This window comes from Phoca vitulina, unplaced genomic scaffold (genome assembly GCF_004348235.1).
Source record: "Phoca vitulina isolate PV1807 unplaced genomic scaffold, GSC_HSeal_1.0 scaffold19, whole genome shotgun sequence".
NCBI lineage: Eukaryota > Metazoa > Chordata > Mammalia > Carnivora > Phocidae > Phoca > Phoca vitulina.
In genome coordinates, this window is record NW_022589722.1 from 18194861 (window position 1) to 18209070 (window position 14210).

The window sequence follows — 14210 nt, forward strand, 5'->3', positions numbered from 1 at the left end:
AATGTTTTCTCTGTCTCCCCACCCAAACATAAACTCTCTAATGGCAAGGACTGAGTCTTCTTCCCCTATACGATATGAATAAATGACTAATAAAACAATAATAATAAATGATCATATATGAATATCAAGAGCTATATAAGAAATGACTACATACAATTATTAGTATATATTATATCCTGAATGTGGTATCTCTTTAGAGATCATCGATGAGAAAAAGAAACATTGACATATACAGATTTAAGTCAGCAAGGAATCACTAATGAAAAGCATCAGCAATCCATTAATATTTTGATGTGCAACATAATGAATTTTAAGTAATTTGTAAGTCTTCCCTTACAACGTAACATACACAGGCACTTCTCAATCTCAAAAAAAATTCACTTTTGCTACTCAGCAATTTATTTTCCATTGTTCTGCAAGTCAGAGATATTTGTTCCTCAAAACAAAGAAGCCACCCGACAGTTTCAGAAGTGTGACTCAAGCCTTCTCAGAAGAAGCACGTGGAAAACCCTCCCTACCCTCCTGCCTGGACGTCTAAGACTCCCATTTATGAGAAAGACAAAGAGCATGTCTCGGGATACTGACCCCGCTCATTCACAAATAGGAAGAGGAGATTCAGATGTTCCCCTCTGGGGCTGAGTTTTTTAAAAAATTAAAACCAGTGACGTGGTCCTCCTCTACTGGTTTTACTAGTTACAGGAAAATTACCCACTTTCTTAAGCAGAGAAAACAGACTGTCCTCAGTGTTTTAAGGTGAACGGACTTGAGGAAGACAATTCTGATTCTACTTCCAAATTTTCGGTAGTATTGTTCTGACTCAAATTTCTCAGCCCCTTGAGAGAAGTCCAAGATGAGGGCAGGGGGCTCCTACTCTCCTCCTCTTGGGGGGAAGGCACAGCAGGATACCTGGGCTCCGTAGACGCGCTGCATCGCCTGGAGCAGCTGGTTGGTATAATCCGTGAGGGTACCAGCATCTTCCTCAAATACACTCAGTAAAGAGCGAGTCTACGAGAAAAAAAGAAAAGAAGTTGACTTTATTTCTGAGTGGAAAAGTTACAAAGGAGGTAGAAAACACATACACACACACACACACACACACACACTCCCCTCTCTGAAATGGGGAAGGAAGGTGCCAATTCTCCGGCTTTATTCTTTTACCGATAATACTAGGAAGAGTTGATTTCTGGAGCTTTAATTTAGAACTACTTTCCTAATCCTTCAGACTACAACGCAGGGGCAAACTGAATACAATTTGGGGCCAGAGAAGGAAAGCCAATTTTTTAAAGAGTAAGACTTGAGGGCTATTATCTGTTTCGACTTAGCCCCTATCTAAGCACCAGGAGAGTCCAAAAGAAAAAAAAAAGTTAAAAAGGCAGCCTCTCCTTTCCAGCCCATAAACCGCACACAACGCCAGGCCTGTGTGTTTACCTGCGGTGTGGACGCCCAGCAGCGCATCACCCCAGCAGCTAACCATCTGTCTGGTTTTCTGCAAACTTGGACATCTTGCAGGGGTGCGTCATTCTTTCCTCTTAAGCTACTACAGTCAATTTCCATGTCTTTCGTCACCTTTTATTCAACTAATTTTAAACTCGTAGCCAAGAAATTCCGTATACTCTGGGTCCACCAGCAGTAGATCTGGGCACAAAACTGAAATCTCAACTTAACAAGAATGCTAGCTCCGTTCCTTCAGGAAGGCTAACCACTCAGTGCCCCAGAGCAGCTGAGCAATGTCATTAGATGGAAGGCATTTCCTATTGTTCTTGTGCACAGAGCCTGACACGTTGAACACTGAAGAAATATTTACATAGGAGATGGTGTTTAAATAAGTATTGAGGTGTCACATAAGTGACCATATCTACTCAAGGGACTTTAAGTGTCCAGCACAGTGGGAATTTAAAATATTATGTCAGTGATAATGGGGTCTCTAAAAATAACCCATTAGGCAAAGGATGGACAGAAAATTACAGAAATGCTTTTAATAAGATATCAAAGCACTTTACAAAGAACAATCTATTAAGACTCATTATCTCCCTGCATTCGAATTTCAATTCCTTCTTTCTTTTTCTAACCTCAGGTAAGAGAGCAGTGACTTACTTCAAAGCACCCTCAATCACCTGGGTGTTTGGATCATTCAGTCTCCCCTTGATTTTGTCCCCCAAACTCCAGTGTACTTCGGGCCAGACACAATTGTCCTGGCTTTGCCTGAAGCCTTCAAGGCTAAAAATACCTTCTCCGAAACCAAGGTACTCTCTTCAGTAACAATCCTTATCAACAGAGGGACCAGATGCAATGAATATGGAAAATGTAAGACAGGTTTTTAAAAAGTTCTCAATGACAGCAAAATATCAGAGTTCATACAGCATATAAATTCGTGTACCAGAGGAGAGTTCTTCAAACCTTCTAAAATTAAAAACAGTGGTAATGAAACCCATGTGACCAAACAATGTTTATCATTAGTATGCATATACACTCTGATTTTTTTCTGCTCTACTCTGTTCTCTTCCATTTGTAAACAGAAATCATGACTGTGACCCACTGGCTCTGGTAATCAATGCATGGATGTCAACCAGTAGGTGAAAAACATTGGTTCCAAACTCTTCATTTTATCTTTTTAAAATATACTTTCTATTTTGGGAGAAAAAAAAAGAGAGAGAGAGATTGTATTCATTCACTGATGCATGCATCTCTGCCTTCATCCAGTATCTGCCGAAACATCGTGCTGGCAACTGGGATTCAGCGGTGATTAGAACTGACCCTATGTTCTCCAGGAGCTTAGAGCCTGCTCTGCCTCTCAAAGCATCTGGGATCCCCTTGGGACCACGTCAGTCCTGGGTCCAAGTGCAGGCTCTAACACTAATTCGCAGGGTTACTGGGATAATGAATATACATAAAGTGCCTACCAGTGTGTGATGTATGGTGCTAGCAGCTGATACTGATTACGAAAATAATGAACTTTGATTGCTTATTATATGCTGCACACTAAGGGCTTTACATGTACGATTTCATTTTTTTCTAAGTGAGAGCAGAGTTTGTTGAAGATAGAGAGCAGATACGGATGGAGCGTCTGGGAGACTCAGAAAGGAAAGGAGCATGAGTCTCTGTAAGATTTCATTTTAACACCACAGCAATACTTATCTATACAGTTTATCTATAAATGTTATCTAATAGTAAAGGGCCTTTTTGTCTCTTTGTATTCATGGAGTCAGTGCTGGAGGCCCTCACTCACGTTTATGATGAGTCTGGTATTTTTCTTTGCTATAACTAACATGTCTAGGAAAATGAGAAGGAAAGAATGGTACAACTGGATTGAGGCTATTTCATTTTTCTAACTACTACTGATATCCATTTAGTCGAGGCCTACTTATTGTTTTTTTTTTTTTTAGGTTAAGTTTTTTTATTAAATATTTTTTTAAATTTTTTTTATTGTTATGTTAATCCCCATATATTACATCATTAGTTTTAGATATCTACTTATTGTTTTTAAAACTCTCAGGAATGAGGGACGCCGGGGTGGCTCAGTCGTTAGCTCTGCCTTCAGCTCAGGTCATGATCCCGGGGTCCTGGGATCGAGCCCCGCATCGAGCTCCCTGCTCAGCGGGAAGCCTGCTTCTCCCTCTCCCACTCCCCCTGCTTGTGTTCCTTCTCTCACTTTGTCTCTCTCTGTCAAATAAATAAATAAAATCTTTAATAAATAAATAAATAAAACTCTCAGGAATGAAACAGAATGGAAAATGAGAAGATGAAAAGAAGGCTTATGTAAATGTCCTCCACAAAGAGAAGAGAAAGAAAACGAACCCTCCCGTTTACTCTGTACCTCCTGTGTGTGAGACACTGTGCTGAGCACTAAATATTTGTTTTTTCATTTAATCCTTCCAACAACTTTATGAGGTAGATACCATGGATACTTAACCCTATTTTACAGATAATAAAACTGAGGCTCATCAAGGTCAAGAAACTTGCTCAACCTCCCACGGCTGGGAAGCAGCAGGGCTGGGATGTCAATCCAGGTCCAACCGGCACCAACGGCCCGCTTCCTCCCCTGCAGGAGGCTGCACCTGTCACCCAGCTGGCCGAGCTTTATCAGTGGGCATGCGCTGTGGTCCACAGCCCAAGTCCTGCCTGGAGCCAGCTTCCCTTCGGTCATCCTGTCACGCGCTTCCCTATAATAACTGCCAAATCTATATCACAAGTGTTTTGTTTCCTTACACTCTGGACAGGTTTACATGACCACCCCCATTAGCACTGGCAAGAAAAATCCAGTCTTTCTAACTAGGCCATGATCACCACTGAGAAAAACCTGCCCAGCCATCTTAGACACTGTTTTGATACCCACATTATCAGCTCCATATCTGCTTAAATTTATATCTGGAACAACAGGAATGTTCTATAACTGGAACGTAAGGAATGAGACCAAGGACCAGTCGAAGGTACACCAGACATCAAAGACTACTTACAAGTCGGAAAGACACTGATGCCTATCACTTATAAAGATAATAATAGCAATCGTTTACGGAGTTACTATGACATGTAGGCAAGAAGACACGTTACACACATTATTCATCTTCATAAGAATCCTATTAAGTAAATATTTTTATTCTAATTTTACACATGTTGAAACACAAGCTCAGAGAGGTCGAGTAACTTGCCTAAGGTAACAATGGCCGAATCAGGATTTCAATTCCATCTTTTTTCTACTACCCTACATTTTTAAGAGTATGCCTAGCCAGAAAAACCAAACACCCTAAGAATACGGCCTCAGCATCCACATCATCCCTCCATCTTAAAGAAGCTGGGTGTTACCTAATAAAATAGTCCTAGACATTTTTTATTCTCCAGAATAGCATCTGATCATATAATGGCACAATTTTAATAACTCTGATTATAAAATACACATATTATTCTCCACAATGAACACATAACCACCAGGTTGTTTTGAGGCCTCTTGCTTGAGTAAAGAAAGCCTGGTTTGGTCAAGGAGGGCTGTCCCCAGTTGGACCACTCCCTGCATAATCTCAGAACTAAGTCTTTAACTTCTCTGGGCTTCAGTTTTGCCAACTGCAAAGGAAACAAACACACAAAAAATCAAGAAAACAGCAAGTAATACCGCTTTTGTCTTCACCTTATCTCAAAAGCGGACTACTTACACAAAAGCCAATAAGCCCCTGCAGAAGTCTGAGCGGCAGCAGCTCAAAGCTGCGTTTGTGTTCCTACCGCAGCCCATTCACACGGCCCTGGCCCTGCTTTCCTTATCTGTCTCCCGGGACAGACTGTGCCCCATGGAGGGCAGGCACTCCTACCTTGTCACTATATTCCCAGCATCTAGTGGCGCCTGGCAAGGAGCAGAGGCTCCCGGACGGCAACGGAGACAAGTAGCTTTGTCCCCAAAACATTCTGCCTCTCACATATCAGATGTAACCAGAAATGATATGTATACGCACAGACTAGTCTTCAGTACACCGTGCTGTACTAAAAAGGACGAAATGAATAGATGTGTCTAAGGGCGGTCAACTGCTATTCAGCTCTTCTTGGGTCACTGAGTTCAATTACAAAAGCTTTTGTGTTCACTTAATGAATCATGTGCAGGTTGCTGCAGCAACCCTCATAACTACTCTTCATAAAACTAGAAGAAACAAACAATAGATGGTTTCTTAGGATCTCTTCCTTTCAGTGAAACATTTTAGGTCACCGGTGATAGAAAGGCCAGGTGCCAGGTAGCTGGACCAACTTGAACAATATAGGCTAGACTGCCTGAGTTCCAATCCTGGCTCTGCCACTGTATAGTATATAATCTTGGGCAAGTTATTTAACTTCTCTACTCCTTGGTAACTTTCATAGGAGACCTACTTCAAAAGATTTTGGGAATATTAAGTGAATTAATACAGGTAAAGCATTTCGAATAATGCCTGGCGCATAAAAGGCATGTGTGATATAGGTGTTTGCTATTGTTTTTATTCTTTACACATAAAAGGAATTAGATTAACTTTTCTCCAGTTCCAAATCTATGGGTTTCCTTGGGAATAAGGCCACTTTAGGCACACGCCCCATATAAGACTGCTAAATAAATATATTCCGATGATTATCAAAGCCCTTCTTGAAAGTTAGCTTCCGCTGAACAACCTCATGAAGAATCCTGGTAAGGTGACACCCAAGTCCCAAAAGCAGTAACAAATTCCCTACATTAAGAAGAACATTATATAGGAATGCCAATGCCACTGAACCTCCTCTTCCACATACAAGCTCAAAATTATAAACCATGCAATATAATATAATTTTAAGCTTCTAAAGCCCCTTAAAGATCAACTGCTCCACATCCCTCATTCTGCAGATGAGAAGACTGAGTCAACCACAGGGTGAGGATAAGTGACTTGCCCTAATCACGTAAGTTAGTGGTAGAGCAAGAATTAGGATCCAGTTTTCCTGCCTTGTTTGCCAGTCCTCTCTCTGCTTCCTCCCAGCTGAGCAAACCCTGTAAACCACTCAGAAATGGTGCATATTCACTTATGTGAGAGTCAGAAATGCAGAATGTGACTTCGCAATGAGGGCAACACAGGAGAATCAGTTAGTGCAACCTCTCTGACCTGGCTCAGCCATCACCATGATCAGTTAGGAAAGCAATATATCTTTGCACTTCTGGAATACAAAGCAAACAGAAATCCCTGTTCAAAATGGTATCCTTAGAAATTCTACATTATTCTCTTCATATCTCACATTATGTGTGAAGACAGACAAAATGACTTCTCCAAAGGGCTTCGGTCCCATTAAAATGCCACAAGTCTAGAAACTTCAAAGAGGTCTTTGAAAAGTCAATCAGACCAGCGGATGCCAATTAAAAAAAAAAAAAAAAAGCCACAGCTTGCTCAAGTTTCTTGCCTACCCTAAGGAAGATCACAAAGAAATGGACACAGGCAACTAAGCACACGGCCCTTTGCTGATTCTGAACTGGCAAGATGCAGAGTGGGTAAGTAAAAAGTAAGTAAGTAAGACCATCAAAAGATCATCCCAGGAGTGCAATTTGCTAAGAATAAGGAAGGGAACCGAAAAGAGAAGGAAAACAGTTAATCTCATTCTAATTTTTCAAGAGTTGAGACACCTGGGGATAAAAAGGCTGATTTAAATAAACCCAGGGATGCGGAACCAGGAGAGGAGATATGAAGCCAGGCAATGCTAATGCGGAGCAAAAAAGTTCCCTGAAGAAAAAGGGCACTGAATTACGAACTCCTGTCATTCTGCACTCATGTGCTCTATTTACACAGCAGCTTTCATCTGCAGAGCTCCAAGGACTTAACTTTCATCTCGAGCGTGCTAATGAAGTCCCCCTGTGCGACAAATGGGGCAGGTGTTGTAATTTTCTCTTGACAAAATGGGAAAACCGTGCCGAAGGGTACCGGAAAGAGAGCTGGACTCTCTGCCTCCCATCTTGGCCCTAAATCCACCAGGACCCATCGCATCAGTAAGTAGCAGCAGTAGTAGTAACTAAGATTGACTACTACTTCTGTACCAGACGTTGCCCGCTAACAACTTTACAGGCGTTCCCTTATTTAATTCTGACAATTCTATGAGGCGGGGACAATTATTATCCCTGTGTTACAGATGTAAAAACTGCGGCACAAAAAGGTTATTTTTCCGAGGCACTCAGCAAAGCGACGGAGCCCGAGTTTGGGCCGGGCAGCGTCAGTTTCGGCTGACTCTGGAAAAGGGGTCACGACACAAAGACTCCGGCCGCGGGGGCGGGGGGGCCCTTTCTCGGGTTGTCCAGCCCCGCCTGCGGGGTGCCCCCTCCCGGCCCCTGCGTGCTCCCGGCCTCCACCCCGGGACTCGAGGGGCCTCCCGTCCCCGGGCGAGGGGACCGGAGCGGCGGGAGGTACCTGGGGGCTGTCCTGCAACGCCTCCTCCAGCAGGAGCTTGTCCACGGCGGGCATGGTGGCGCGGGGCCGGGCAGAAGGACGGAGGGCGGGAGGCGCGGCCGCCGAGGGTGCTCCGGGCTGAAGCGACGCGGCTGACTGTCCGTGCCCGCCGCGGCCCCGCGCGCGCCCACGCCAGGCCAGTGGCCGCCTCCCCCGTAGCCGCCCGCCCGCCGGCCCTCCTCCCAGCCCCGCCCTCCGCGGAGCCCGATCAACAGGAAGTGTGGCGAGTGCGCGGCCGGGCCACCGGAAGTGTGGCGACCCCGCTTCCGCCGCGCCGCGCCTCGTGGGAAGCCGCAGAGCCTCAAGCCGGCTCAGTGGCTCGGTGCTCGCCGGTCTTGTCGAGGTCTGTGGTTAGGGGGCCGGATACTTACGCTGGTCAAAGCCCCAAACCGGGAACGATAAGCCTTTATCTACTTGCGCCTACCCAGAAGACTTTTGAATCGAAGGAGATAGGAGGGAACAGATTTTGTCCCCGTGACCTTCGCCACTTTTTTAAGGAGGGAAGAGCCTACACTTGCCACACCACTTTTTCTAGATAAATCCCAGTGCCCCCATGACAGCTCTGAGCGCAGAGGTCACCTAATTCTAAGAACAGTGGATAAGTGAATCATCTGTGTTATTCAGAAGCCATTGTGGAAACCAGAGCGATAGGATTTGAGCAGTAGAATCAGACCTCGTCCTCGTGGTTTGTTGTGTTTTGTCATTTTGGAAAATTTCACAATCTAGGTTTTAGAAGAAATACATAATCTAGTAAAGTTGTTCTCGTTTAGAGGTTAGAACACGGGCCCCAGAGAATGAGTGACTTGGTCAGGGTCAGACTAGGAAAGGTGGAGGAAGAAGAGAAGGAAGGAGGGGGAGCAATGGGAAGTACCTGCAAATGGAACATGACGTCTTCTTAAACCAAAGGCAAGGGTCTCAGAAGTTCCTTCTTTAGGAATCAGTAAGATTTGTCCAACAGAACATGCTACCAAAATCAATAGACAGGATATGATAAAATTACACAAATGCTATAGAAACACTGAGGTATATTAAGGTACGATCTGAGTTACAAACACCTGAAATTCTGACGGCAGACTGCCAGACTCCATGGCCATTACTCCGAGTTGGCTGTAGCCAGCACCAACCTTTCCTGAGCCATTGTATGGTCTCCATAGGGAAATCATCCAGCATCCTTTTCCCCTGCCATATTCTTTCTTCTTGGGTAGAATCATGGTCACACCATGTTTCTTCCTTTTCCTGTGTTTTCTATCATTTCTATCATGAGTACCATTCAGTTAATTTCACCTCATATACTCTCCCAGCTCTCTCCTTACTGAAACCCTCTTCCAAAGGCCAGACTCAAACTCTTCTTCCCCCTCCCTGGCCCCAAAGATCACCATCCACTCCAAACAGCTATCTCCTTGATTGACATCCAAGGTGTCTTACCAGGTAGTGCTTTTTCTTTGTGTTGATCTTACTCCCTGTGTAAATAGCCTCTCAAGAGCATAGCACATCATTTTCCTTTTATCTGAATACTGAGACATGTGATAACACATGCTTGTTTTCTGTTTATGACACTCTTACAACTTTTTTTTCAATTACTTAAGAGAAATTTCCCCCCAACTCTCCATCTTGCTTTGTTCCCATCTTCCAGCCAACTGGAAACAGTTATTAATTGCCTGCCAGACAAACAATAAAGATCCTGCTGATAGTCTAAGATTGTACCAAGGGAAAAATGCATACATTTTAATATGAAAATAGATGTTAAAAAAGACATAATGCCCTCCATGATCCTTGAAAGTGCTCACAAGTCCCCTTGGAAATCACCACAACATTTTTCATGTGCCACCTCATCTTCTAATTAAAGTCACTTTTCCTCAAGCACTTGTATTCAAAATTGTTTAAGTGTTCTTACATAATGCCATTACTGTTCTACATTTTATTATTTTTTAAAGATTTTATTTATTTATTTGACAGAGAGAGAGATAGCGAGAGAGGGAACACAAGCGGGGGAGTGGGAGAGGGAGAAGCAGGCTCTCCGCTGAGCAGGGAGCCCGATGTAGGGCTCAATCCCAGGACCCTGGGATCATAACCTGAGCCGAAGGCAGTTGCTTAACCAACTGAGCCACCCAGGCACCCCCTTTTCTACATTTTATTGCTATATTATGGGTAAATGGCTTCAGTGGGATTTCTTGGCACTTAAGTATCATTTATAACATTGTTTCTATGGGAGAATGCATCCCAAATTCAAAACAACTAAGCTACAAAACCAACTCTGGGAATACAACACATTTGCAAATTGTTAATTCATTTCATTCATTAGTTCATCTAATCATTTAATTAAATATAGACTGCTCAATATTAAGCACTGTGTCTCCCACGTATTTTACTGCCTTTATTATGTCTCTTATTTAAATTCTGAAGCCAAATATCCTCCTCTTCAACAGATTATCTGTGAAAAACTATGTAAGAGGAATTTTTATGCAAACATGAGAAAAATTTTAAATGTTTCATGTAAAATTATCTGTCCCTATTACACTATCGTGAGGGTGGATTTCAAACATCCACCCAACTATGTCAGAAATCCCTGGAGAGCTGTGAGGTTGGTGACAGGAAGTACAAAGATGGACAATTTAGAGTTTCCATGTCCTCTGGGGAGAACAAGAATGAACTCTATGGAGCTGGAACCTTTTACCCATTGAAGATCAATGGGGGAAAAGGATACAAGTTGTTTCCATAGGCACCTATCTGTGTCTCCTGTATTAATCAGGGCTTTTTCCATTGGAAATGACAGAAATCTAACTTCAATTAGCTGAGCAAAAACATAAAAGTCTGGGAAAAACTGAGAAGTAATGAGACTATATTGCTTCGGTTATTTGTATGCTGAGGAGAATGCCCTGGAAGAGTGGGGGGAAACTGAAAATATGAAAAGTGATATGACAATTGTAGAATCATAGTCCTTGAGTAGACAAAAAAGAGTGAGATCCAAATCACATGTGATAGGGATAGAAACAGGGACAGTGTGTTCAGACTGATACATGTTACAGTAGGTTGGTAGATTAAATGGAGGAGGGTGAAGGAGCTCTTTTCTGATTGCGTTTATTTTCTCAGTAGAATAAGAAACAAGTCCATCAGCTCAAAACAGTGATGGTGGGAGGGTGTTGGAAGTTTGAGGAGAGAAGAAAGTGTATGATAAAGTCATCTTGGGGCATGGGAAGATGAGGCATAAGTATCAGTATCCCCATTTTACAGATGCTACAACTGAGGCTCAAACAAATGACATGACAGAGCTGAGGTTCTAAAGGCCAGGACTGTGCCCACTATACCCCCAAAAGAAGGAACCTGCTCGTCAGGAAGCCTAAGGCTAGTTGACCCTAGAATCCCTCTTCCCTTCCCTCCCAGGTCCCTACATAGAGTCCTGATGCTTTTCAAATGGTTGTTGAATGAATGACTATTCCTGTTTTCTCCACCTAAGACTCCCATGACCTCAGACTGTATTTCACTCATCCTTTCATTTGCTTTGCCTTCCAACAACCACTCTGTTGAAGCTAGGAGAGGAAACTGAAGAACCCCAAAGAGGTTTGGGATCCTTTAGGTCTGAGAGAATACCATGGAAAACAATTTTTAAAAAGGCAAAAGAGGGGCACCTGGTGGCTCAGTCGGTTGAGCAACTGATCTTGGTTTCGGCTCAGGTCGCGATCTCAGGGTCATAAGATCGAGCCCCGTGTTGGTCTCCATACTCAGCACAGAGTCTGCTTGAGATTCTCTCTCCCTCTCCCTCTGTCCCTCCTGCTCGTGCTCTCTCTCTCTCTCAAATAAATAAATACATCTTTTTTTCTAAATAAAGGGGGGAAAGAAGAGGAAAGAACTTCATCAGTTCTGAGTATTTATCTCATGGTGGGGATTGGCCTTGGATTTTAGCTCAAGATACAAATCAGATCATGTCACTCTGCTATTTAAAACCTTTTGGTGAGAGTAAAAGCAATAACAATAATAACAAAAGGCACTTTATTGAGCTATTACTATGGGCCAGGTACTATGTTAACTATTTTACCTGCATTATCTCCTGGGGCATTTTATCCAAAACCTCCTTGAGTATTTGCTGTTCTAATCTCCATTTTAAAGATGAAGAAACTGAGGTCTAGGAAGTTTAAAGAACGTGCCCAAAGGTAGGTAATTTCAGAGGTGGGATTCAAACTCGGGCTGTCTGTCTCCAGCCTAAGTCTCTGGAGTCCTTCAACGGCTGGCTCCCACTGCCTACAGGGTCACATCTGTAGTCCTTAACAGGGACCCAGGCCCCTGCATGACCTAGCCTCTGATTACTGTGCTGAGTTCATCTCCTACTTTGCACACCTGCCGAGGGAAGGTCATTGTAGTCCTTGAAAATACACTGTTTGGCATGCTCGTGTCTTTGCAGAGATTGTCTCCCTCAGCCCCAAATGCCCTTCCCTCCATAAACCACTTAACAAATGTACCTTCCAAAGCTCAGCTTAAACATCAGTTCTCTGTTCCATGAAATTCAATTCACTGCGTATTAATTAAGCATGTACTTGGTTCTGAACCCCAAGCAAGGTATTGGAAGTTCTATAATGTAAAAGACATAGACTTCCTGCCTTCAAGAGAGATTCAGTCTAATGACGGCAGGTAAGTAAAGAGATGAGCATTCTTTTTATTTTTTTTTTAAAGATTTATTATTTATGAGAGAGAGAGCGAGCACAGGGGGCAGGGGGAGAGAGAGAGAGAGAGAATCTCAAGCAGAGTCCCTGTTGAGCGCTGAGCAGGGAGTCTCTTTCTTTCCCTTCCCCTCTGCCCCTCCCTCTGTTCGAGTTCTCTCTCTCTCTCTCAATCTCTCTCACTCTCAAATAAATAAATCTTAAAAAAGAAAAAAATGCAGCGTAGTGCTGTTAGCCATGTTAGAAGGGGTCAATGTTAATTATTCAAGTATCAGCCAATAACTTTCATTGGTAGTTTCCAGTGTTTGAATATTGACTAGAGATGATTGTTCTTTATAAATGCCAAAACTTCATTTTTCATATTTGTTAAATAATTTTAGATAGCCATAATAAAGAATAAAGAGTACAGAATCTTGGAAGTATTTTAAGAATAGCTTATGATACCAGGAATCTCTGAGATTTCCCAGGGATTCTGATTTCTGGAATTTGGGAACATGAGAGGGGGCCTGCTGGCCAAACTGAGACTTTCTCTGAGTCACTTTAGGCCAGTTCTCCTTGTCTTTCCTCCATCTGCCTACAAGCCTTGGTACACACCCTTATTAGCACTTGTGCCATCGTCTTATTTATTTATGTGACTCAACTGTGAGACCCTAAACTGCAAGGTTCATTTCATGCATCTTTATTTCTTTAGCTCCAAGCTCAGAACTGGTTTTCAATTATCTTTCAGTGAGAATGTGTTCAGTGAGTGAAGGAATTCAGTTAGGGTTTGATTTGCCTGTAACTAATTAGAAAAAAATAATAGTGTGTTAAAGACAATGGAAATTTCTTTCTCTTTCGTACGTAAGAAGTCCAGAGGTGGACAGTCCAGGCCTAGTACGGGCCTCCAGAGTGTCAGTCACAGATTTCTCCTATCTTTGTTCTGGCTTCCCTTCCCAAAGTCATTCCAAGGCCCAGGATGGCTTCTGGTCCTCCCGTCACTAAATCAGCTTTCCAACTGGCAGCTTGGAGAAAGCAGGAGAAGATGTGTTTCCACCAGAAACTGCACATACCACGTCTGCTTACATCCTGTCCCATAAGCGAGGACTTGGTCATAGTATGGCCAAACATAGCTACAAGGGAAGCTGGAAAGTCCAGCTTTTCCCAGGCTCAGTATGCACAGCTAAAAACTAGGGTTCTCCTCATAGTCCGCTGATGGGAATGTATCTGCAGAAAATAGTTAGGCAGTTCCTCAAAATGGGAAACAAAGTTATCATATGACCCAGCAAGCCCTCCTAGTGTCCACCCAAGAGATTGAAAACATCTGTCCACACCAAAACTTGTACATGGATGTTCATAGTAGTATTATTCATAACAGCCAAAAAATGGAAAACAACCTGAATGTCCATCAACTATAGATGGATAAACAAAATATGGTTTATGGTATACCCATACAATGCAACATTATTTTTTTAAAGATTTTATTTATTTATTTGAGATAGAGAGATAGCAAGCGAGAAAGCAGGGGCAGGGGAGCTGAGGGCAAGGGAGAAGCAGGCTCCCCACAAGGCCCTGGGATCATGACCTGAGCTGAAGGCAGACACCTAACCAACTGAGCCACCCAGGCGTCCCACAATGGAACATTATCATTATAATTTGGCAATAAAAAGAATAAAGT

The 14210-nt window shown here is 43.0% G+C and overlaps 1 protein-coding gene across 2 annotated transcripts in view; it reads right to left on the minus strand.

Annotated features, from left to right (window-relative positions):
* Positions 1 to 8041, minus strand: part of APPL2 (adaptor protein, phosphotyrosine interacting with PH domain and leucine zipper 2) — a 53017-nt gene extending 44976 nt beyond the window's left edge. For both annotated transcript variants that reach the window (XM_032416299.1, XM_032416298.1), the window contains exons 1-2: positions 7866 to 8041; positions 907 to 1005 (exon numbers count right to left, since the gene is read on the minus strand). In XM_032416299.1, coding sequence (XP_032272190.1) covers positions 907 to 1005; positions 7866 to 7919 — 153 coding nt within the window. In that variant the 5' untranslated portion in view covers positions 7920 to 8041. The remainder of the gene's footprint in view (positions 1 to 906; positions 1006 to 7865) is intronic.
* Positions 8042 to 14210: the final 6169 nt, after the last annotated feature.